The sequence below is a fragment of the Pelodiscus sinensis genome, chromosome 1 (assembly GCF_052426305.1).
Source record: "Pelodiscus sinensis isolate ZL-2025 chromosome 1, ASM5242630v1, whole genome shotgun sequence".
NCBI lineage: Eukaryota > Metazoa > Chordata > Testudines > Trionychidae > Pelodiscus > Pelodiscus sinensis.
In genome coordinates, this window is record NC_143052.1 from 306,734,114 (window position 1) to 306,758,074 (window position 23,961).

Genomic DNA, 23,961 nt, shown 5'->3' on the forward strand with positions numbered 1-23,961 from the left:
GCTGATTTGAAAAGCATATTTAACAGTGAGAACTGAATGGAGAAGGAGAAATGTCAAAACCTAAAATACAGAATAATATTTAATATGGCTTTGTTGATATGACTGTAAAATATGAAAAGCTTCTCAGTGCATTGCTGAACAAAGTGATCATGGTAAGGTTTTTTTATGTGAGGAACACTAGTTATAGAGTAATGCACTGAAAATATTCCAAATTTCAAGAAAAAAAGGAAATAGATGCATATATTAATGACATTTCCCACATCACATGTGAGAGGTTAAAATGATTCTTTAGAAGCAAATACTTCTATTATCTACTTCACCAGGATATTGAGAATCATACAGTATTTGTAAAAGCTCTTTGAATATGAAAAGTCATATTTAGTATTTTCTCTTAATGTCAGCTGCCTGGATAACAATATAATACTACCACTTGGTATTCACAATATTCTCTATGTGAAAATCTAAGGAATTTGCTGGGGAAAGCTACGGAGAGTGAATTAATGGTACCTGAGGCAAAATAAGCACATTTTTTAAAGGGTGACTACTGAGTAAATGCTAAGTGTTTACTTTTCTGAAATGACTGAAGTAGTTATTCTTCTTACTGACACACATTTCAGTTCTTTAAGGTTATATTTGTTTTTTGTTTTGTTTTTTAAATACAGAATGCTCCCAGCTCAGATGGTGGATTATTATAATCCTACTGGACCGCCCTCCACTCCAGTTCCCCCTATGATTCCTTCAGCCCAAACTGCTTTTGTTAGTCCTCTTCAGCTTCCTATGCCACCTTCCCATTCTGGGTTAGTGACCGGATCTACCTATGCTGCCGCTGCTGCTGTTCCTTCTTCTGTGCTTGTCACAGCTTCCCCTCCCCCTGGCCCACCTCCTCCCCCACCAGGTCCTCCTACTACAGGTGCATCTCTCACATCCTCCCCAATGCATGCTTTTCCAGTTTCAGAGGCAAAACGACATGAGCCCACACAGCCGCCAATCAGCGATGCTCGAAGTGATCTTCTTGCTGCTATTCGAATGGGTAAGTGAGCAGAGAATTTCACACCTATTTCTTTTATACACAGTGAGACAACTGCAATTTGTGTTCATGGCTGCTGTTACCAACAAGCCACAATTTTGTCTTTATAATTTTCTGAGAGAAATACTTCACTACAATTGGGCAAGCCTTGGGATCTTGACAGTCCGTGCTCTTTGGACATGAAGTATGGTGTGCCTCTACTCAGTGTTAAATCTCCTTGAAAAACCTGAGGTGCGGTCTGTACACCAAGTCACATGTTCCAAAGTTATAACTGATTTCAGATTAATTCAGGTGCTTGTTTAAATGAAGTCAAATGAAAACTTTTACTTATCTTCAGTATATGAAGTAGCCATTTAAAAAAGTGTGAGGGTTCCATGGGGTCCCTTGTAACGTACTGGAATCAATGCTTGGTTTTCACAGTTATTTCATTTGACTTTTTTAACACTTAAAATATTTTGTAAGCAGGTGCTACAGTCTTCATTCGGTTATGCTTGCTTTAAAAAACATAGTTTTAAAATCATTCCTATGAAAGTGCTCTATAGTCTTTTGGAGCTTTAACTTAAACCGTATCCAGCTATTTTGCAAATGTTATGGGCACATGGTCTTGGAAAGACTGATTTCAGTCTGCTTTGTGTGTCTGTCTTAATCAAGAAAGTTTTCATGACTTCCAGTCTCTTTTTCCTTCACACCTGTGGGTTGTGTGTCAACTTAAAATATAACATGCAGCAACAACCTATTTTATATGCAAAGAAAAGTTTCTGAAAATAATTGTTTTCCTTTCTATAGGAATTCAGCTGAAAAAGGTACAAGAGCAACGTGAACAAGAAGCAAAGCGAGAACCTGTTGGAAATGATGTGGCAACTATTCTTTCAAGGCGCATTGCTGTGGAATACAGCGATTCTGATGATGATTCAGAATTTGATGAAAATGATTGGTCAGACTGAGACCTGCTCCAGTGCAGGAGCAGAATTCATGAAATGTTTTGCACCAATATTCACACATTTAGCAGGACAGGAGGCAGTGTGTTGAAATGTATTAAAAACTAGAAATCTAAGTACTAAAAATGAGTCGGTATTCAGAATGCTGTAGCTTAGCACATTTTGTAATGTGATTATGCCGATGCAGATCCCAAAGTTGAGTCTTATTTTCAGTATTTACTGCATAATACATAAGTGCCACTAAATGTAGCAAATCGTGCACTGCATGCAAAGTAGGCTGCAGTTGCACTGTTACAAAACCAGCATTTTGTTGATCATGAATTTATGGAATATATTTTTACTTTACATCTTATTCTTTATAATTTTGCAAACTCAGTACTTGTGAAACTGGCTGTTAGTCATGAGGACTTTTAGAAGATTCAGTGATACATGACTGGGCAATGTCTTCAAGTTCTTAAGTCATCTTAACATTTTTCAGAAATCAGTCATGTCAACCTTAAAATATAACAGACATCAACTAAATGTCTTACTAATACCAGTTTTAAGTAATTTTTTTGATTTAGTTGGTTATGTTGTTTTAATCTCCTTTACAAATTCCATCCATTGAAAACTCATTATTAAAATGTAAGTTTGAAGAGTATATTCACAAAATTCACTAGTTATTTTTGATAGGGGACTGGATTGCCCAGTCAGTAATGGGAAGTTGCTAGATGATGATTTGACAGTAAAATAACAATGTGGTCTCAGTTCACTATGTTGTAGACACATGTTTATATTATAAAAACCACAGTTGGAATTGAGGTTCTTTGTGGCTGGCTGTGGACATGGCTTGACTTTTACTTGAAGATTGAAGTGCCATGTTAAATTTGGGAGTAGAAACCTGGGTGGAACCACGTGGTTAGTACAGAGTGGAAAGCTTACTCTCCTACTGCTAATTCTGTGTCTGTTATGTGGATGAAAGAGCAACCTCGGTTTAATGCTAGCAATTGAATAAATTTTACAAGTACTACATTTAGGTTTTTTTATTCCTGTCGATATAAATGCATGTAGATAGGCTTTTGCTTATATGGTATGTGTATAATCATGTAATATCATTGCAGTTTCTTATAACTTTTTCATTCAAGGCCCTTGATTTTTGAATATATTTCCAGCCCAGTATGTCCCATTTATATAACACTGACAATTAAAACAGCTTGATTGGTGTTTCGTTACCATGCTGTATATCTTTTCAGTTTCTTCTAGAAAAGAAGGCTGCCATATGGTCAGCTTTTGCTTTCTCAGTATATTCTCTTGAAAAATAATTCATGCTTTATTCCGTACAGAATTGAAACTTGCATATTTTTCCTTGTGTACATTGTGCGTCAGACTGCTTCCTTGCCTAATAAGGCTTTTTTATGGGGTGTGTGTGTGAGGGGAAAAGGTTGGTCTTTTTTTTTCCTCACCAGATTACAATTTTAATCTTTGTAGCAGAAGAGATCTGTATAATTCCAGGTCAAATATTTAGTAAAGCTCTTTTGTTCTGCAAGGCCCTTCTGTTCTTAAGAAGGAAGGGAAGGAAGATCATGCAACTAACCTTTATCCTCATCCACTCTGAACACAACAGTTTTTATTTTTGTCCAAAGAAAATAATATTCAGCCAATCACAATATTCCCGTACTAAAATATTGGCTGCCTCATTGCTCTTTTAATCTGCATGTGAGTTTCTGAGTTGACTTTGATTTATAGTACAGTGGCAAAAATGCCTCTGCCTCTGTGTTTGTGTTTTTCTGCCCATTAAGGGCCTTATCCTGTAAGAAGCTGAACAGTGGTGAGCAGCCACAACTCTCATTAGCCAATGGGAAAGGAGGGCACTCAGCATGTTACAGGATTGTTTTTGCCTTAAAACACAGGGCTAAATTCCATTTCTGGTCTGGTGGGTTCCCTATTAACACAAGAAATGTTATTTGTGTTGGTCATAAGGATATAATTGATATACAGTGGCTTGCAAAACTGACCAAAATGATGCTGTGGGTGAACAAATAGAATGGATAAAAGTTCAACTAATATTGCAGTATTATCCAGTGTCACTATATGGGTGGAAGAGCTACTTTCAATATTCTTTTGACATGTGTTATGGTAAAATATTATGACATCACAATTCTTTCCATTATAAGGAAATTTGATATGACAAAATATATTTTATGAGCACAGAGACTGAGTGTACCATGGAAATTTTGTAACATGCGTCAATTAGTTTTAAACGATGAATATAGAACCAAGAGATACTTTGTGATCAATTAAAGGTAACTAGAATTTTTCAGCCATTGTAGCCAATCTGTTTTTCTAAACTTGGAGTATTTTGTCATCTCTGTTCAGTATTTTATCAATACAAATTTAAATTGAATTTAGTGATGTAAACTAACTCGGTCTTAGGTAATTTTTATCTGTTTGTATATCTTACTCTGGGTTCTATAAAAATAACAAATATGAATAAAGTATCACTTTTGCGCTTTTGTGTTTCTTTCTGTAGAACACAATCCATGAATCTGGCTGCTAATTTATTTTAGCTTGATTTGTTTTTGGTTTGCTAAATAACATAAATGACAGCATGATACTTTTGAACTGCTATGTAATAGTTACGCCTCACTTTTTTGTAAAGATGGTCTAATCAGGATTCTTGTTCATCAGTTTTATAGTATTTTTGTTTCTACCAACTTGTCCTATATGTATAGCTGCTCAGAAAACTGTCTATTTTCCAGTTGCCAAAAAAGCATAATTTAATAGCAAATACTGAAAAATGCAAATGGTGTGGGATATCTTTGTTGCAAAGGAAAATGGCTTTTTAATTGAATTAATAATTAGTATAGTGAAGAGATTCCCTTTTACGTTAGTTTCAGAGAAGACATTCAGGAATTTGTGCATACATACTCACAATGTGGATAGTCTGCTAAATCATTTTGACCTCTAATTTGAATCAGTGGTTATACTGGGCAAGGGAAGCAATGGGTATATTGTACTGCTACAAGCGTCTGCCTCAGCCCCATAGACACCACTCTCTGGAACCAGGTGTACTGTTTGGGAGAAGTCTGTCTATAGTTGGCTGCCATTCCTCTTTTGAAAGCAAACTCTTGTTGGCACAGCATCTTCTCCTAGCCTGCGGAGGAGGTGGGGTGCACGGTGGAGTCTGGCATTCCTGGGATGTTTCTCCTGCCACCATGATTTAAGCAAGAATCAGTTGTTAACTCACTAGTCAATGTCATCTTCAATGCTGGCACTTCTGCCTCACTTTCAGTCTTGGTGACAAAGGTTTGAGCTGCCTTTAGAGCTGAAGAAGCTTCCAGGTAGCCCATCACCTCAAGCAGTGATTGCCATTCTAGCAGAGAGACAAGTTAAACCACACAGTTCAGCAACTTCCTATCACCATGTGAAGAAGTGGTGAATGGTAATTTGGACCATGTGTACACTACAGGGTAAAGTTGAATTTCTTAAGGTTGATGTCTTACCACCTGATTTTTGTAAAGTCGAAAGTCCGTGTCCCCACTGTGCAGAAGAATTCAGTGTAGTTTGAAGTAGTGGGTTCCCAGTAGGGCAACTGCTGTTAACTTGGAGAGCAATGCACTATGGGTAGCTATCTTACAGTGCCTGCACCACGTGGCATTCTGTGTTATGCTACTGGTAAACTTTGGGACCAAAACTGTGCAGTGGGTGGTTACACGTTCATGTTGTCAGCAGCCCATAATGTGCTCGTCTTCTCCTTCACCCTTTGAGCTCAACAAGAAACAATCTTTTCACGCTCTTTTTGGTCCTGGTTACCCATGCAGACACCATAGCAGCATGAGCATGGACACTCTGTGCCTCAAAACCTTATGATGTCTTGGTGCACCTATGGTGGACTATGTCAAGAGTGTTTGCATGGCACTCCAACAAAAGGACAAATCTCAGGATGCTGTGGGCACACTGTTCATGCAAGCCCTTGAATTGAGTGAATTAGAAATGCTGCCAGCATTTGATCCTCTCTACACAGTGGAATGGTAGTTCTGGTGCCTTCAGACAAGCACAGACTGGTGATTGCACATGGCGCTGCAGCTAGGCGACAAGAACATAAACTTCCGTAACGCTATATCTCACTGCCATAAAGTTAACCATGCCAGGTCAAATTTAGCATTACTCCTCATGCAAAGGAGTACCAAAACCTTAAAGCTGACCCAACAGGCTTGGTATAGTATTCAGAAAATTGAACTTAGGTGGCTAAATTCGACCTAAACTCCTAGGCTACGTCTACATTGGCATAATCTTGCACAAATACTCAATGCAAGAACTCTTGCGTTAAAGTATTTGCACAAGAGAGCATCTACACTGGCATGTGCCTTTGCACAAGAGATGTGCTTTTGCGCAAGAGGATCCATGCCAGTGTAGACGCGCTCTTGCGCAAGAAAGCTCCGATGGCCATTTTAACCATCAGGCTTTCTTACACAAGAAATTCATGTTGCTGGTCTACACTAGCCTCTTGCACAAGAACAGTTGTACAGGAGGGCTTTTTCCTGAGCGGGAGCATCATAGTTCTTGCGCAAGAAGCACTGATTTCTTACATTAGAACATCAGTGTTCTTGTGCAAGAACTCCCCGCCAGTGTAGACAGGCAGCATGTTTTTGCACAAAAGCGGCCGCTTTGACGCAAGATCACGGCAATGTAGACACAGCCCTAATGTAGACCAGGCCTTGGTTATTCTCTTAGCTGCAATCATAGCAAGGCTTCTTGTATGCTGCAGCTTGACTTTGGCGATGCTGATACAGTGAGGGACTCCTAGATGAGGGAATATCAGCGTTTTAAAAAAAGGCAGTTTTGCAGCTATATACTGCACTATTAATTCAAACTTTGATTTCAAATAATGCTTAGGGGAGATTTCAGTACATTTCAGGTGGCACTAGTAATTCATAAAAGAGTAAGTTAATGTACCAAAACATTTTGTTCTGGAGCATGTTAGCCAAACTTTTTGTTGGGTGGAAAATTAATACTTGTCATCTAAGAGTTCAATTGTGCAAAGTACCTGTGTTTTCTCAGACCATGGTTAAACCTAACATGTTTCCAGCAGTTCAGGTTTTAAATTAGAGCTTGGAGTATAAATGTATAGGTTTTAAAGACCATTATGATCATCTAGTTTCAGTTTTTCATAACTGAAAGCCCCTGCATCCTCACCCAGTGAGTTGTGCATAAAGCCCATAATGGCTGAGCTATAGTGTATCCTTTTAGAAAGATACCTGATCTTGTTTTAAAGACTTCAAGTAATGGCGAATATATCACATTTCAAGGTAACTTGTTCTAATGGCCTCATTGCTCATTGAGCAGTGTGGGGCTGTCTGGCTTATCAAGATGTATCTGGTCCCTTTCAGGGCTAGAGAGCTAGATTGACTGGCAGTGGCTGCTTCACCGATAGGTCAACATGGACCTTGACCCATCCTCCTACAGGCAGCTAGATGAGAAGACCGGGCTATTTAAGGCCATGCTAGTGCAGGAAAATCCCTCTTTTACCTGCATCTGATGGAATAGTGGGACCAGTGGCACAGGCAGCTTTGCTCTCCCTTGGCATTAGTTGATAGCAGATTGGAGAGAGAGAGAGCGAGTATGTGACCCCATCAGTGGTCACTGTTATCTGTCAGATGTTAAATGGGAAGTGTGGGAAAATGAGTATGGGATCACATCACCCTAATGGTAACAAATATGAACCAGCCTATGAACCTCAAATATTTTCCTAAGAACAGATGAACTCTAGGTGATCTTTTGATTTATTTCCCAAGAGAACTGATGGAAGACATTTATTGCTATACATAAGGTAAGCAAATGATGGGGAAAAATAGAGAATAAGAATAATCCTACTCTACTCCCAGTAGTTATATGGGGAAATAGCTGAAAAGATTTAACTAGATCTTCTCAATCTCTCCTATGATTTGAAAGCAGCTGAATGTCAACCAATCCTGATGGCTCCTTAATCTTCAGTTTCTGACTTATTCCATATTTTTTTTAATGTTTCCATTTCTGCTGAAGCCTGGGGCAGCCCTACAAATCACTGGGAAGCATGCTCTAAGTGTCACTGTAGGACTGGCGGGGGAGGAGGGGAGGCTAGCCATGCCCCTTCTAGGAGTGCAGAGCTGCTGCCCACCTTGCCTACGGCCCTGCAATTCTGTCCCTCCCCCCCAGTCCTTTTTATCACTTGGTGGGCCAACTGGGTCTATATCTTAATTCTCAGCCTTAAAATAATTTGGCTGAATCCTCAGCTAGTGTAAGGTGGAGTAATGCTTTTGCAGCCAATGGAACTGTGTGATTTTCATCATCTGGGGACTGGACTCTTAGTTCTTTGTATTTCCTCTTAGGGTATGTCTGCACTGCAATTAACTTCCTCTTCCCATAGCTGATCCATGCCAGCTAAGGGGCTGTTGAGTTGCAGTGAAGATGTTCGGTATTGGGCTGGAGCTTGGGTTCCAGGACTCTGCAAAATGGGAGGCTCTCAGAGCTTGAGCTGCAGCCCCAGCACAAATCTCTGCACTGCAGTTAAACAGCTTGTTAGCCAAACCTGAGTCAGCTGGTGTGTGCCTGCAGTGGTGACACCCTTAGCCCCACTGAAAGCCTCCATTTACACACTGCCTGCCCCAGATTTTCCCTTTCTACTAGGAGCACTTTAGCAGAGTTTTCCATTTAATTTTGTTTTGTTGTCTCTTGTCCATATAGACACAAGTGGGTCCCTGGTTTGTCCTGGTTGCTGAAATCTCCTGTTCCCACTGATACTTTTTTCTTTTTTACATTACTCCACTTGTTTAGTATCTCTTCTAACTGGATTGTACAGGGGAAAGTCTTAGCACTGACTTTCTTTTTGTAATCCATTTTGAGTCACAGTATTTCTATCCTATCTATATTCCCTTCAAAGACTCCTGCTTGAGTTTTATTCTAAACCATCCATTTACCATCTGGTCACTTTCCATTTTTCATTTTACTTAAATAGGCTTTCTCAGAAACTTTGCTTCTGCAGCAGAGTGCTTTTTAAACAAAGGAAGTGATCTTCTTTGTGCTTCTAGCCACTCCCTAGTCTTTGCTACATTTCTGGAATTCCTACAGGAAGCTTTTGCCATTTGTGGGGGATACATTCTTGGGATCACCGTGAATGGTGAAAGCCATGAAAACTGGGGGGGGGGGGGGGGGGGGGGGGGGGGAGAGGCGGCTTCAATTTCCCTTTTAACTTTGTATCCATTATTAGAGTGCACTGAAAAAGCAGCATCACACTGCTTCAGATCCAGGTAGGATATAGTGAACTGTTAGTGATAAATGTCTATCAGGGATGGTCTAGACTCTAGACTGTACTGGGTCTTGCCATGAGGGCAGGGGACTGGAGTTGATGACCTCTTGAGATCCCTTCCAGTCCTAGTATTCTATGGTTAGGCACCTGTGGGGGATTGGAATGAGCAGAGGCAGGATATAAAGGAATCTAGTTAGAATTTTGCTTCTACCTCACTTAGTGACTTTAGACAAGTCATTTACCTACTCAATGTCTCACTTGCCTCATCCATAAGATTGGTAGGCTAATACTTACCCAACTTTGACAAGCAATTGGATGAAAGGAGCTATGTAGTTTAATAAATGTGAGAGATTAAGAGTGAGGCAGGGACTGAGGGACAGGCCAGGCTTCATGCCATGCTAAGACCTTGAAGATATCTGAGTGAACAGTGTATTTGTCTGCTCCCTTTTTATTTCATTTATATTTTATTACATAGTGAGAAACTCTGCCCTTTAAGTGATAACCTTAATTTGTTAATCCTTCATTCCTGAAGATCACCTTCCACTTTATATTCTGTCTGCTTGATCTGTTTAGTACTTAATGATTTTTTCCTCCCTCTTCACCCATCTGCCTCTTTCAGCTGTTATTTCCTTCATCAATCAGCTGAGATGTATGAGAGGGCAAATAGCATTGGCAGTAACTGCTGGCCTTCCTACCCCATTGGGACATGCAGTCTTAAAGATGACATTAAAAAGAAATACCTCACTGTTTTTTTTTAAAGTCATGAATGTTAAAGAGGAGCATGTAGTAAAGTGGGCAGATTCTTTCATGGAAAAATAGTCAGAATATGGACATCCAGGAACATGTGTCATTTAGGGAACAGAGGCAAATGCTCTGTGTTGATTTAAAAAAAAAAAGGCTAATTTTAAAGCTTTCAAAGGTGCATTTCACTCCTGTTACTCTGGTTCCCAACCTTACTTTTGCATTCTCTCCATCTTCTGGCACAATAATTTATCCAGCTTCATGTATTATTTATTTGTCAAGTGTTGACAATAAATTCCATCCTGTACAGGGTGCAAAATGAAGACAGTCACTGCCTCAAAGAACTTGCCTTGAGAGAAGGTGGTAAGTATTTGGAAGCTGAGACAGATCATTCTGGGGTTAGCTCATGTTTGTCAGGTCACTAAAGTTACTGCCCACAACATGAATGTATTAGTGCTGGGGTTTAAGAAAATAGTGCAGATTTAGAAAGTCATGTTAGAATGCCAGATCTCCAGGGCCCTAGAACTGCGGTCTGGATCTGCTGCCTCTTTGTGGTTGTGCCATGCTGCAGTACACTAGTGCCAGGCCAAATCTCCATAGTAACTCAGAATGAAACCAGCTCTACTTCTGCTTCAGCATTAGAGCCATGTGTGATACAGAGCGTGTGGCTACACTAAGAAAAAAAATTATGTAGCTGAGAGCATTAGACAAATATTAAATGCTTTCTTTAGGGGGATGGGATTTTATAGCCATGAAGAGGACTTCTGATCAGCTCCCTCTTAGGTGCTCCCTCATCGCCTAGGGTCACATTACAGGCAGCCTGTTTCAGTTTTTCCTCTTGAACTCTGCACATAAAATGTCACCCAAGCTTTTTGTAATCAAAATATCTGATACATAGGTGCCAGGTGCTTAGCACCCTCTGGCAGCGGGCTCCTCTTTCCCCTCAGTCCATCCCAGCTCTTAGGGCTTACCTAATCAGCATATCTCCCTTCCTCCCATGGCCTGGTGGAACTGGGTAGAAAGGGGTGTGGATTTGGGGGAAGAGTGGTGTGGGAGCAGGGCCTGAGCAGAGTGGGGCTGAGCACACACCCACCTCCCCCCCCCCCCACCTACCCCTACCTACCTTATTTGAAATTAATTGAGCTGAATAGAAAAAGCTTGGAGAGATTGAGAGAGACCCTGAGTTTCTCTGCCAACAGCACACACATTAGTAACTCACATATAAAAAATGGTTGAGACACGATAGCTAAATTAAATGTTTAAATTTATGGGAAATTAAAAACTGAAAAGGATGTTTTCACTGTGGAACTATGGATCTTAGTGCCATAGAAAATTGGTGAGATGAACTTAAGATTCAGAAAGGTAATGGGCATGTATATGGCTATAAAGAATAGCCAGTATTTCATAATCATGGTAACAAATATTGTGGAAGGGATATTAAACTTCAAGCTCTAGCTATTAGAGATCAGGATCAGACCAAATGTGTGGAACAATGTGATGGGGAATCTGGTCCATGCTGGCCTAGGAAGGGTTAAATCCAGCCCTGGGAGAAGTCTGGGGCTGTGGAGCAAGCAGCTGCAGCAGATAGAAGCCAATTAGGGCCCAGTTGAGGGCTGTATGAATAAAGGCTCCTAAAGGGAAAGAGAACAAACTCACTCTTGCTTCAGAAGGGGAGCAGGAGCAATGTGGCTGCCAGGGAAGCTGGAGGCTTCCTGACACAGAGTAGTGCAGGGGGAAAGCAAGCAGAGCCGGGGAGCTCTGGCCTGACCTCACTCCCAGGCTGCAGAGCCTGAGGCAAGGCCTGAGTGTACTAGCGCTGCAGGGAGGCAACAAAGATAGAATAAGGCAGCAGGTCCACACACCTTGGCTGGCTAGAGACTGGCCAGTTTTTCCAGAAAATCAGCCGCTTTTCCGGAAAAACTTACCAGCTGTCTACACTGGCCGCTTGAATTTCCGCAAAAGCACTGACTTCCTACTGTAAGAAATCAGTGCTTTTTGCAGAAATACTATGCTGCTCCCGTTCAGGCAAAAGTCCCTTTTGCGCAAAGCTTTTGCACAAAAGGGCCAGTGTAGACAGCTCAGATTTGTTTTCCGCGAAAAAGCCCTGATCGCGAAAATGGCGATTGGGGCTTTTTTGCAGAAAAGCGCATCTAGATTGGCACGGACACTTTTCCGCAAAAAGTGCTTTTGTGGAAAAGCATCCCTGCCAATCTAGACGCTCTGTTCTGAAAATGCTTTAACGGAAAACTTTTCCGTTAAAAGCATTTCCGGAAAATCATGCCAATCTAGACGCAGCCCCTGGCTATGTCTACATAAGCATGATTTTGCGCAAAAGCACCCACTTTTGCGCAAAAACATGCTGCCTGTCTACGCTGGCGGGGAGTTCTTGCGCAAGAACACCGACGTTATAATGTGTGAAATCAGTGCTTCTTGCACAAGAATTATGATGCTCCTGCTCAGGAAAAAGCCCTCCTGTGCAACTGTTCTTGCGCAAGAGGCCAGTGTAGACCGGCAACATGAATTTGTTGCGCAAGAAAGCCTGATGGCTAAAATGGCCTTCGGAGCTTTCTTGCGCAAGAGGGTGTCTACACTGGCATGGATGCTTTTGCGCAAAAGCACATCTCTTGCACAAAATACATGCCACTGTAGACGCTCTCTTGCGCAAATACTTTAACGCAAAAACTCCTGCGTTAAAAGTATTTGCGCAAAATCTTGCCAATGTAGGCGTAGCCCTTGCCGATGATGAGTGGCCATTTCAGACTGCAGTTTGGCCCTGAGGCAGGGGCTAGATGAAGACTTGCAGTAGAGTCACTGAGGCACAGTGGATATATGGAGTTGGAGGTTTCTTGAGAAGGAGCCCAGAATACAATAGAGCAATATGCTGAGGCTATATTGAGCATTCTTGCATAAGATATGCAAATGAGGTGCAGTGATGAATATCGCCATGGCTTATTTGCATACCTAAAGAGGCTTTTGCGCAAGAAGGGGCTGTCTACACTGCTCCTTGCTCCCAAACCCACTCTGGCGCAGGAGCCCTTCTTCCTGAAAAGAAGCAGCAGCGAGGGTTCTTGCGCAAGAGGGAAGTGTGGACAGGCAGCCAAGAGTTTTTGCGCAAGAACTGGCCTCCCAGGGAAAAAACGCAAGTGGCCGCTTGGATGGTCCGTACTCACACTCACAGCTCCTTACTTCCTGGTTGCTGGACCTGCCCTTAAAGCCACATGCAGCCTGCAGATGCCACACGGCAGCAGCAGCGGCTCAGCCAGCAGCTCCACCACATGGCTCTGCCCTGCTGCATCCAGGAGCTCCAGGATGTCTGCCCCCAGGTACCCTGAGAGCCTGAACCTTGCTCCCAGCAGCCACCCCAGGGCTCCTAACAGGCCTGGAGGGGCACCAAGCAGCGTGCCCCTTGCTGGTCCGGGGCTGAGGTTGAGGCCCTTTTGGACCTGTGGGCCGAGGAAGAAGCCCTCCATGACCCCCGTACCCATCACTGCAACGTGGTCATTTTCAGCCGCATGTGTAAGCGGGGGAATGGTCCCGCTATTGTGGGGAACTTTCCTAGCTTCTATACACCCCGGTGAAATGGACCAGCGAAAGGATCTTAGTCCCCGCTCCCACTTCCTTTACCCCATGGCCTCCCTGATCCTGAGGGCTCCCCCTCTACTATCCTGAGTAGCAGCAGAGCCCTTGAAACCCCAACAAGGCTGGGCCCAGGTTTCCTGGGGCTTAATCCCCGACCTTGTAGTCACTAGGGGCAGGAGTTAGGGTGTCCCCACTCCGAGGTGCTCTCTTTACACTGCAGGCCTTCTTGGCCCAGTGATCACTTCATAAGGTTCAAAGCAAATACAATTTATTAAACATCAACTGATTAAAGAGAATAGAATAAGAAACAATGAGAATGGTTAAATGAGAACACACAGCCCTGCTCTGTAGCACAGGGACATCAAAACAGCAGCCTGCAGAGTGTAAGGACAGTTCACAGTCTCTTCCTTAAAGGCCCCTTAGAGGCCTTGGATGTGCTGCGAGGGGGGGGGGGAAGGGAGCTGCAGGCTGGACACACTTGCTCTGGCAGTGACCACACAGCGTCAAGCTCTAAGTGGCCAGACGCCTCTCCCAGTCCAGAGCCTCTCCTCCACAGGTGCGACTGGATGTGTGACGTGATCACCACCCTGACATTGCACATCAGCCATGCTGTTCACTGACATGGCCTTGCCGCATTCTCCTGCCATCCTCGCCGTGCCCATGCCCCCTCCAGCTGCCCCTCCTCCTGCCATTGCCACGCCCCCTCCAGCTGCCCCTCCTCCTGCCATTGCCACGCCCCCTCCAGCCGCCCCTCCTCCTGCCATTGCCACGCCCCCCCAGCTGCCCCTCCTCCTGCCATTGCCATGCCCCCTCCAGCCGCCCCTCTTGCTACTGTTGCCATGCCCCCACCTGCTGCACCCCGTCCTGCCCATATTGCCATGCTGCCTGCCTGAACCCAGCCTGAAGGACACTGAGGCCTCCGCACCTGTGGAGGCACTGGCAGGAGCTGCCCTTCCCAGTTGAGAGACCCTTCCTCCTCCCCCTCCCAGTTAAGAACCTCTTCCTCCTCCCCCTTGCAGTTCAGAGCCCCCTCCCACTGCCCATCCTTCTTTCCCTATTGTAAATACAAATAAAGTTTCATCTTGTTTCAACAAAAAACCGGTTTTGTTTATTGGGAGGTGAGGAGAGGGGGGGAGATGTAGGCAGGAGACAGAAGTGAGGCCTGGGAGAACATGTCCAGATGCGCACCCCATGGTAGTGCTCCTACTGGATGACAGCTGTGCGGGGCTGCTCAAATGCCCAGCCCTCAGATGCCATCCATGCCAGGAGGAAGGCCTCCCCCTTCCACTCCACTATGTCGTGCAGCACACAATGTGCTGCCACAACCTCCGCAATGTTCTTCTCACCCATCTCAAGACGGGTGAGCAGACAACAGAATTGCACCTTCAGCCGTCCGAAGGCGCATTCCTCCTGGTTACGGGCCTGGTTCAGGTGCTGGTTGAAACGTTCCTGGCCGGGGTCCGTGCGTCCGGTGTATGGCCGCATCAACCAGGGCATGAGGGGGTAGGCCATGTCCCTCACAATGCAGAGAGGGTGTAGGCATCCCCAACTGTAAATTCCCGCTGGGGGAAGAAAGTGCCCGCCTCCATCCTGTGATACAGGCTGGGGTTTTTCAGGATGCGGGCGTCATACTGCCAGACCACCCCACATAGATGTCTGTGAAGCAGCCAAGGTGGTCCACAAGGGCCTGGAGCACCATCAAGAAGTACCCCTTGCAGTTTATGAAATGGGCCACTCAATGATCCGGGGCACGGATGGGGATGTGGGTCCCATCCACAGCTCCCCCGCAATTGGGGAACCCCAGGGAAGTGAAGCCGGCCACTGTTGCGTCCATGTCCCGCAGGCGGATGACCCTCTGGAGCAGAATGTTGTTGATGGTGTGGACAACCTGCAGAAGGGCACACAAACACAGGGAACACACTGAATGAGGCAGGGTAGGTGCATGAACCCTTGGGGGATGCCTGCCTCCCTGTGATATCCTCTGAAGCCCTATGCCCCCAAATGCACCAGGGCCCCTTTGCCCCAGAAACACGCTCCCTCCCCTCCCCATACCAGCAGGCCTGTGTGAAAGAGGGATGGCACAAGCACTGGGTGTCAGGGCTTCCCCCACTCCCCTCACCCTCCCCCAGTCTGAAGTCTTCCCTTCCCTTGGGCAGGGAGTGCAGCGCCCCCCCACCCCGCCGTAGGACTTACCTGCATCAACACAGAACCAACTGTGGACCTGCCCACCCCGAACTGGTGTGCCACTGAGCAGTAGCTGTCTGGGGTGGCCAGCTTCCCCAGGGCGATGGCGACCCTCTTGTTCATGGGGATGGCGGGCCACAGCTGGGTGTTACGTCTCAGGAGCACAGGGGCGAGCCAGGCACGCAGCTCCAGGAACGTCTGCTTCCACATCCTGAAGTTCTGGAGCCACTGCTGGTTGTCCCATTGCTCCAGGACCAGCCGGTCCCACCAGTCGGAACTGGTGTCCAGTCTCTAGTATCGCCTCTCCACGATCAGGTGGGGATGCATTCACGGAGAAGGAGTCCAGAGTGAGCTTGGTGTCGAGCTCATGCAGGAGTAGTGACGCAGCATGGAGCAGCAGCTGCAGGCACTCCAAAATGGCTGTGTGGGGCCAGAGCAGGCACAGGACAACCCCTGGCTCCATGGCACAGCAAGCACAAGGCAAAATTCACAAAAGGCACTAGGGCACAAAGCTGTGGTGTCCAATAAGGCAGAGGGCAACCACGACTAGCACTGCTACAGCTTTCAGTCCCTACAAGAGGTCCCAAAGCACGCAGCAGGAGAGAAACGGCTGTCTAGGGAGATCCCTTTAAGCACACGTCTCAAAGGCGCTCCAGCCCCCCTCTCCAGCCCCAGAAAGTCCTGGTGCCCTTTTGCCTTCTCCAAAGTAGTTCCGGTGGGGAAGTTTTTGTGCAAGAGCGTCCCACTAGTGTGCATGCTCTCTTACGCAAAAGCACATGGCTTTTGTGATGCGCTTTGACCAGTGTGGACATGCTCTTGTGCAAGACCTCGTGGGCAAAATGTTTTTTGTGCATGAAGCCTGCAGTGTAGTCGTAGCCTAGGGCTTTGTTTCAAAGTAACCCCCCTTAGGTTGAATTTATAAGGGATTGTCCACACTATCAAGCCCCTTATTTTGAAATCTGTACTCTTGCTTTTCTTGGGGACTAACACTAATTTCAAAATAGTTACTTCAAAATAGTGGTAGTGTGGATGCTCCAGTGTCACTACTTCAAAATAACTACTCCCCAGAGCAATTGGAACTAATTACTCCCCAGTGCTTCCTGGGGCTCTAAGTCGAGGTAGCGCGTTCACATTAAAGGAGTCTGCCTCAGACTAATTTCGAGGCTTCCCTATAATGGATTCACGCTATTTTGATTTTGTAAAATTGAAAGTTAAGTTGAATTTAGTTATTTCAAAATAGTTTCCTAATGTAGATATGGCCAGAGTGTCCAGCACATTGTGTAAGAGACAGATCATTCCAAAGCTGCCTACTGTGGGATTTTCTTACATTATCCTCTAAAGCATCTAGTGCTGGCCACTATTGCAGACAGGGTATTTGGGTATCACTCCGTATTTTAATCCTGTGCTCCTATGAGCTACCTGAAGAGACTGGATTAACCTGAAGACTGGCCACCTAGAATATGCTGCTAGATTGTCTTTTTCGGTAAAGCCTTCCAACCTTGAATGCAGGTTATTTTAATGAAAAAAAAAAAACCCTCCCAAACCTCTGTAATTCCTGTGCAAGTCTCCTGGGGGGCAGATAAGCTCAGTTTGAGTGAAGATCCCTTCAGATGTCTTCAGGCAGACCCAGAGGCGCTCAAATAATTTGTATAGTGGGAGTGCTGAGAGCTGTTGAACCAAACTGGAAAGCCAATATATTATGGAAACCCCTTCAAGCTAGTGGGTGCTCCAGTAGCTCCCTGATCTCCTAGTAGCATCACCTATGAGCAGACCTAATTTCCCTGGGAAGTGCTGAGATAACAATCCAAGTGCCATAGGAAACATGGGGAGACAAATGCCAATCAGATAAGATGGGCGCTGTATACAATGGGTGAACACGAATAGATTGGGATTGATACTGATCTTACTCTGATTTATGTGGCCTAATGCTCTGACAAGATCCAATGGCTGGAGCTGAAGCTAGAGAAATTGTCCGGAAATTATTGACAGATATTTAATACTGAAGGTCATGAAGACCTGGAACAACTTACCAAGGGGTATGGTGGATTCGTCATCACACAAAAATTGTAAATCAGGCTAAATATCTTTTTAAAAGCTGCGTTCGCTCAACCAAGAGTTATGCTGATTGCTGTCTGATCCCAACTCATCGGAGATTTTCAAATGGCAAGTGCTATCTTGGAGTGAAGCATTAGTTCTGTGCCAGTAATTGTGAAGTCTGGTGGTAGTTTAAAATAATAATTCACCCTTTAGGCTACGTCTATGCTGCTTCCTTTTTGCGCAAAAGCCTATGCAAATGAAGCACAGATTAGCATATTGCTGCACTTCATTTGCATAATTAATTAGGGGCTGTTTTTGAGCAAGAGGCTTTTGCGCAAAAGGGAGCTCTGTAGACATAGCCTTACTGTCTAGTTGGCTTTGCTGAATAACTGTGCAACGTTGCTTTTTTGTTACTATTCCTCCTTCCCCGCCATTTTTTGGCTCCCCTTTGCACCGAGTCTCATTTAAATTGTGAACTGTTTGGGGCATGGACTATGTCTTTGCTATGTGTTTTTAGCGCACTTTTGGCACTCAGCAAGTAAACAATAGTAATATTACAGTGAGTTTCCAAAAGTGGAGCACTGGAGAATAACTGTCGTATGCAGCTTGTGTAACCACCTAAGAAGGCAGCTTCTCAGCAGCTAATCCTAGAAAATGAGCCAAGCAGGATTAATTAGACTGGAGTTGGGAAGCATCAAGGAGCTAGTAATTACAACATTATTTGATTGAAAATACTCACGAGGATAAGTATTAAAGGAAGCATGAAAAACGTTTGCGAACATGTGTTCTGCATGCCATCAAAGCCTGATGCACCAAATGTCATTTCTCTAGAGATGGGGGAGTTGAGATGACTAGACATTTGACATGTTAAAAAAGAGAATTCAAGCGAGGGAAGCATGGGGTGGGGGATGGGGAAGGACACAGCAGCCTGTGGAATTCTGATGGGAAGTTTCTCTTCACTCTGGGGCAGCTGGTGAAATTGGACAGCCGTGGGGCCCCATTCTGCAGCTCTTACCCATGTGAGTACTGAGACCATTGAATGATACTGCCCAGAAGAGTCCAGGCTGCAAGTACAAGTCTTGAAGATGAAAGATTGCAGCTGGAATCACCCTACTGCAGTCCTGTTGTGTGACAGAGGCCATCTCCAAAGACTGCAATCTGCTCACTGCATTGAGGTTGCAGCCTTAAAAAACGCCACTACTAGAAAATAGGAGCACTGGCGTGAGCGGATTAAACTTCCCTGCAAACCCAACAGGTAAAAGGAGCCGTATTTCGATGGAAAGACACTGACCTCCAGTGGCCAGATGGGGCAATTCTAGTTTATTCAGAATCAGCTGTTTGTTAGGCCCAGAGCAGAGAAGCAGTTTGTGGCAGAGGCCAGCCCAGGACCATATATGCAACCAACAGCTCAGGAACTGCCAGGTAACTTTACCTGGCCACAAGGGAGCTGTGAGTCATCTGTGTGGGGGCACTGCTATAGGGAAACCGGCAGCAGTGTGAAACTCTTTCCCCACCCTAGCTTCTTCCTGGGGCCACTGTCAACAGGGCACGCCAGGGTGCCCGTGCTGCCCAGTGTACGGCTCCCTGGCAGCGCTGCCCCAGCCACTTGTAACCTGCCTTCAGTGCTGCTGCCTTACCTGGCTGAGTGTGCCTGGCCAGCATCAGGCTGCAACAGCAAGAGCTCAGCTGGGAGACCTCATTGCAAGCCATGCCCTAGTTGGCTCTTTAAACAGCACACACTAGGCCAGCTCTTGTCCAAGCAGTGCACTAAGATGCACCCCCTTACTTTCACCTCTGCTGGAAATATTTGTTCCTACAAAACTTCACGTGACTCCAATGGGCTTAACAATCTTTAAGTGTTCTGCTGAAATAATATCTTCATTGCAGCATCTTTCATGTTGAAGTTTCAGAGGAGTAGCCGTGTTAGTCTGTAACTGAAAAAACAATGAACAGTCCTGCAGCACCTTAAAGACTAACAAAAATGTAGATGGTATTGAGCTTCCATGGGCACAACCCACTTCTTCAGATGACTGGAGTGAAGGGGTCCAGGTTGCAAAGAAAGAGAGGAGGGAAAGAGAAGGAAAAAAAGGGGGGAAAATGGTCATTTAGAGTGTCCATGCTAAATTAAGCTGAAGTGGGTTCTAAGTACTCTTAAGTACCCAGTGCTTGGCTTTTTATGTCATTATGATGTGGAATGTAGCGGGTAATCCAGTTAAGGTCTTTGTTTAAACCTCTACTGCAGGTATCAAACTTGTAAATTTAAAAAGTTCTGCAGCTTCCCTTTCAAGCAGGTTTTTGAAATTGGCTTGTAATAATATGGCAACTTTGAGATCCGTTAAAGAGTGCACTAATTTTTTCCCATTTTTTTCCTGATACAGAGGCACCAGCGTGGGATGACAATATAGCCCCTGTTCATTGGGATCCAACCTCCCCGCAGAGGATTTTCCTGGATAGTCCTGAATTTAAATCTCCTGTCCCCATTTCCTCATGCAACAGTGAAATGTTCCAGAAAGCCCCAATGCTTGAAAAGCAACTAGAAGAGGCTGCGCACTGCTATTTCCCCTCCCTTAGCAGGGGGACAGGAGTGCAGGGACACTTTGTGCAAACTTCTCCTGCTGCTTCTCCAGAATCCAACCAATAGTAGCAGCAGAAGGTGGTGCTTGGAGCATGGGGCTGAGAGCCACGTGAGAGCAAGTAAGTGTTCCCCCTTTCCCTCATTGCTGCTGGCAGGCTGCCTCAGCAGACACCCTGCCTCACCCCCCCAAAGCTAGCTGGGCTGCTTGCCTAGCTGCTGCCAGCTCCCTGAGTGGCACAGGCTCCAGCTCCTGCCTGGGGGCTCCAGTCCCAGCCCCACACTGCAGGGGGCTGCTGCAGGGCTCTGGCCCAGCATTTCTGTAGGCTGCCAGGGGACTCGGATCCTGAACTGCTGCGGGGCTCTGACCCCAACCCTGCGTTTCCAGGGGTTGTTGCAGGGTTCTGGCCTCGTGCTCCTGAGGATTGTAAGGAGATTCCACCCATGCTGCCATGGGGCTGCCCAAGTATGCTGGCCCCAGTTCTGTGCTGCCTGCAGCTGACCCTGTTTTCCCCAGCCCCATCTGTCCCTCCTGCCCTTAGGCTCCCAGACTCTCTAGTCTTGCTGGACCATGCATGTTGCTGGACCAGAGAATGCTGGTTTTTAGAGGTACCACCTGTAACACCTCTCTCTGCTATTGCTGGCTAAAGAAAAAAATCATCATAATCATAACAAGGGGAGGGGAAAGAAGGCAAAGAGTAGGGCGGAGGTGGGAGGGGAGCAGCAGCAGAGGCAGCAGCATGGAGAGGAGATCTGGGCTGGGGGACATCAGGAGGTCCATGGTGGTGGGCTTCTTGTCCCAGTGGGGCTTGCAGGGGGATCCACTGGTCATCCAGAACTTGCAGAGGGGACCGTGGGGCTGCAGAAACCTCTACAAGAAGGACCTCCTGGGCCACTTTGGCTGTGTCAATGCCATTGAATTCAACAATGGAGGCCAGTGGTTAGGGTTACCAGGTGGCTTCAAAAAATACCAGACACACTTGATCTCAGATGGGGGAGGGCTGGTTGGGAGAATGTGTGTGTGGGGGGGAACCAGCTGGCGGGAAGCAGGGCTGGCGGGAGGGGGGTCAAGGCAGTGGGGCTGGCCGGGAGGGGGTCGGAAGGAGTGGGGCTGGCTGGGGAGGGGAGCAGGGGGAGAGAATCAGCCGGCGGGGAGCAGGACTGACCCAGGTGCACGCAGATCCCGGGGCGCTGCCTGTCCCGCACACTGTCCTGGCAAAGCACGAGCGAGTCCAGCCCCAGGGATTCCCTCCCGGCCCCGCCCCATGTAGTTGTGTATGGCTTGGCTGGTAGACACTCACGCAGAATGAGTGTGTCTACCAGCCAGGCAGTATGTAACTAGGTACTGATACTCCTAATAATAATAAAACGTACCTAATTAGAAAATACCAGACATTTTATGTGTCTGGTATTTTCTTAATTTTTTTCCTGGGCAGAACCCTCAAATACTGGACTGTCCAGTTCAAAACTGGACACCTGGCAACCCCCCAGTGGTTGGTCTCAGGTACAAGAAACATCCCCCCAAGTCCATGGGGGTGGTTGGGGAAGTGGATGGTGGGAGAAATTCTTAGATCACATGACACCTTTTATTTCTGGTCATGTGTCCATCTTGACTCCCGAGGTACGACCTCCAGGGGCGGGATTTCCTGTGGCAGGCAGGCATGGCTAATTGGGTCAGGGGTATGGCGAATATTTGATTGATGGTAGAGCCCTTATATCATGTATCCCCATTTTTGGTTTGGAAAACATGGTCACCATAGTTATAGGCATACTGGTAAGATCCCCCGCATGGCCACTGAGAATGGAGTTTGTAAATGTGTATGAAAGCCAGGAATTGCACTCTTAGCTTTTTGTGTTGATGGAGTCATAATGCTGGTTTTGCCAATTTGGGAGATTCTTTTCTAATCCTGACCAAAGCCCTACTAGGAAACATTTTAGGCACCCTAATTCAACCTGATAGGTACAGCTTTCAAGCAGAATGGAAGGGGCTTCAGGCTGCCTTGTAGGCTAAGGCCTGGTATGGGGGTGAGGGGCAGGGTATATTTTGATGGAAAGACACTGATCTCCCAGGGCCAAATGGGGCAATTATAGGAGTTTATTCAGAAGCAGCCATTTTTTAGGATGATTCTGAATTCTGATAGGTCTAAGAGCTTTATTTTCCTTTCCTCACCAGGAATAGATTTTGTTGGAGAGGCAACGGGGACCAATTTCCCAAAGCTGGGTAGGAATAACATGCAAAGGCAATAGGATCTAGAGCTCTCCTTTCCCCAGGAGCAGTGATTTGTGCGTGATAGAGGGATGAACTAGACGTTTGTTTGCCTCCCTCTCCTGCAAGAGTTTCCTCTTGAGCCAGTGGAGATCATGGACCATTTCTGTTCCCAGAGTGCTAAAGGTAATTGTTCGCTGGTTCTGTTGGTTTTTTTTTCTGCTGCCTGCACTTGTCTCCTCCAGAATCAGTGGGATGGAAAACAAAACTTTATAAACAGAAAGTTTATAACAAATCCCAAATTAATTACACATACCATTGTGGGTAATGGAAGAACATTTAAGCAATTTGGGGGCAAGGTTGGAAATTACCTCTCAGTATCCACGTACCCAGCAAATGAAATGAGACCTACTATTTCAGTCCACGTGAGACTAGATTGGTGTGTGTCCCTGCCCTCTGACAATGAATGGAGATGATGTTCATGACTATTTTTAAAGTTTGTGGTTTTGTATGAAAAAAAAACCCCAACTCAGGTCATCATTCCTGTTTTGAAAGGCTGGACTTAACCCGAGGGTTTGTACCACACCTGTGTGGAGCCACAGCTACACACGACACCATGACACTGTCCCCCAGCTGATGAGAAGAAAGAAGATCATTCTTAGTCAGGGAGATTAGGACACCTTTGTGTTGTACAAACACAGTCACTGAATTCATATTTTTGCAGGGTACAGATTTATGACATTTTCTTTCTTTGGAGGAATCTATCCCACATTTTCCTGAGTAAATATGCTGTCAGGTCCAGAAATGTTTTAAGACATAGAGCCTCTTTATTTAGCTTAGTTCCATATAGATTTAATTAGGTGTGTTTATTGCCTGCTTAAAATGGAACTTGCCAGTAGGTCAGCCTGTCTTCATAACAATAGAACAACACTTGAATGACAACTAATCCATAGCTGGAATATGTATAACCTTTAATTTAAGTAGATATGAAGCCAGCTCTCAGAGAATGGAAATCAATAGTGGCTTCTGTGCCATTCTCTAGCTGGAATATTAAGTCCAGAGCTCCATAATAACTAAAGTTTAGCACTATTGGTTTATAATCTCTCTCTAATAATAAAAAAGGATCAGTTTCCCACACCAAGTAAAGTTGAGATGAATGCAGATGATTATCAGACAGCTTTTGGAGAGTTTTTTTTATTCACAGCAATGACACTTGGGCTACGACTACACTGGCCCCTTTTCCGGAAGGGGCATGTAAATTTCACTAGTCGTCGTAGGGAAATCCGCGGGGGATTTAAATATCCCCCGCGGCATTTAAATAAAAATGTCCGCCGCTTTTTTCCGGCTTTTAAAAAAGCCGGAAAAGAGCGTCTAGACTGGCCCCGATCCTCCGGAAAAAGTGCCCCTTCAAAG

General features: G+C 45.4%; 1 protein-coding gene across 2 annotated transcripts in view; it reads left to right on the forward strand.

Annotated features, from left to right (window-relative positions):
- Positions 1 to 4,453, forward strand: part of WASF3 (WASP family member 3) — an 84,491-nt gene extending 80,038 nt beyond the window's left edge. For both annotated transcript variants that reach the window (XM_075919241.2, XM_075919242.2), the window contains exons 9-10: positions 663 to 1,030; positions 1,814 to 4,453. In XM_075919241.2, the coding sequence (XP_075775356.2) occupies positions 663 to 1,030; positions 1,814 to 1,971 (526 nt within the window). In that variant the 3' untranslated portion in view covers positions 1,972 to 4,453. The remainder of the gene's footprint in view (positions 1 to 662; positions 1,031 to 1,813) is intronic.
- Positions 4,454 to 23,961: the final 19,508 nt, after the last annotated feature.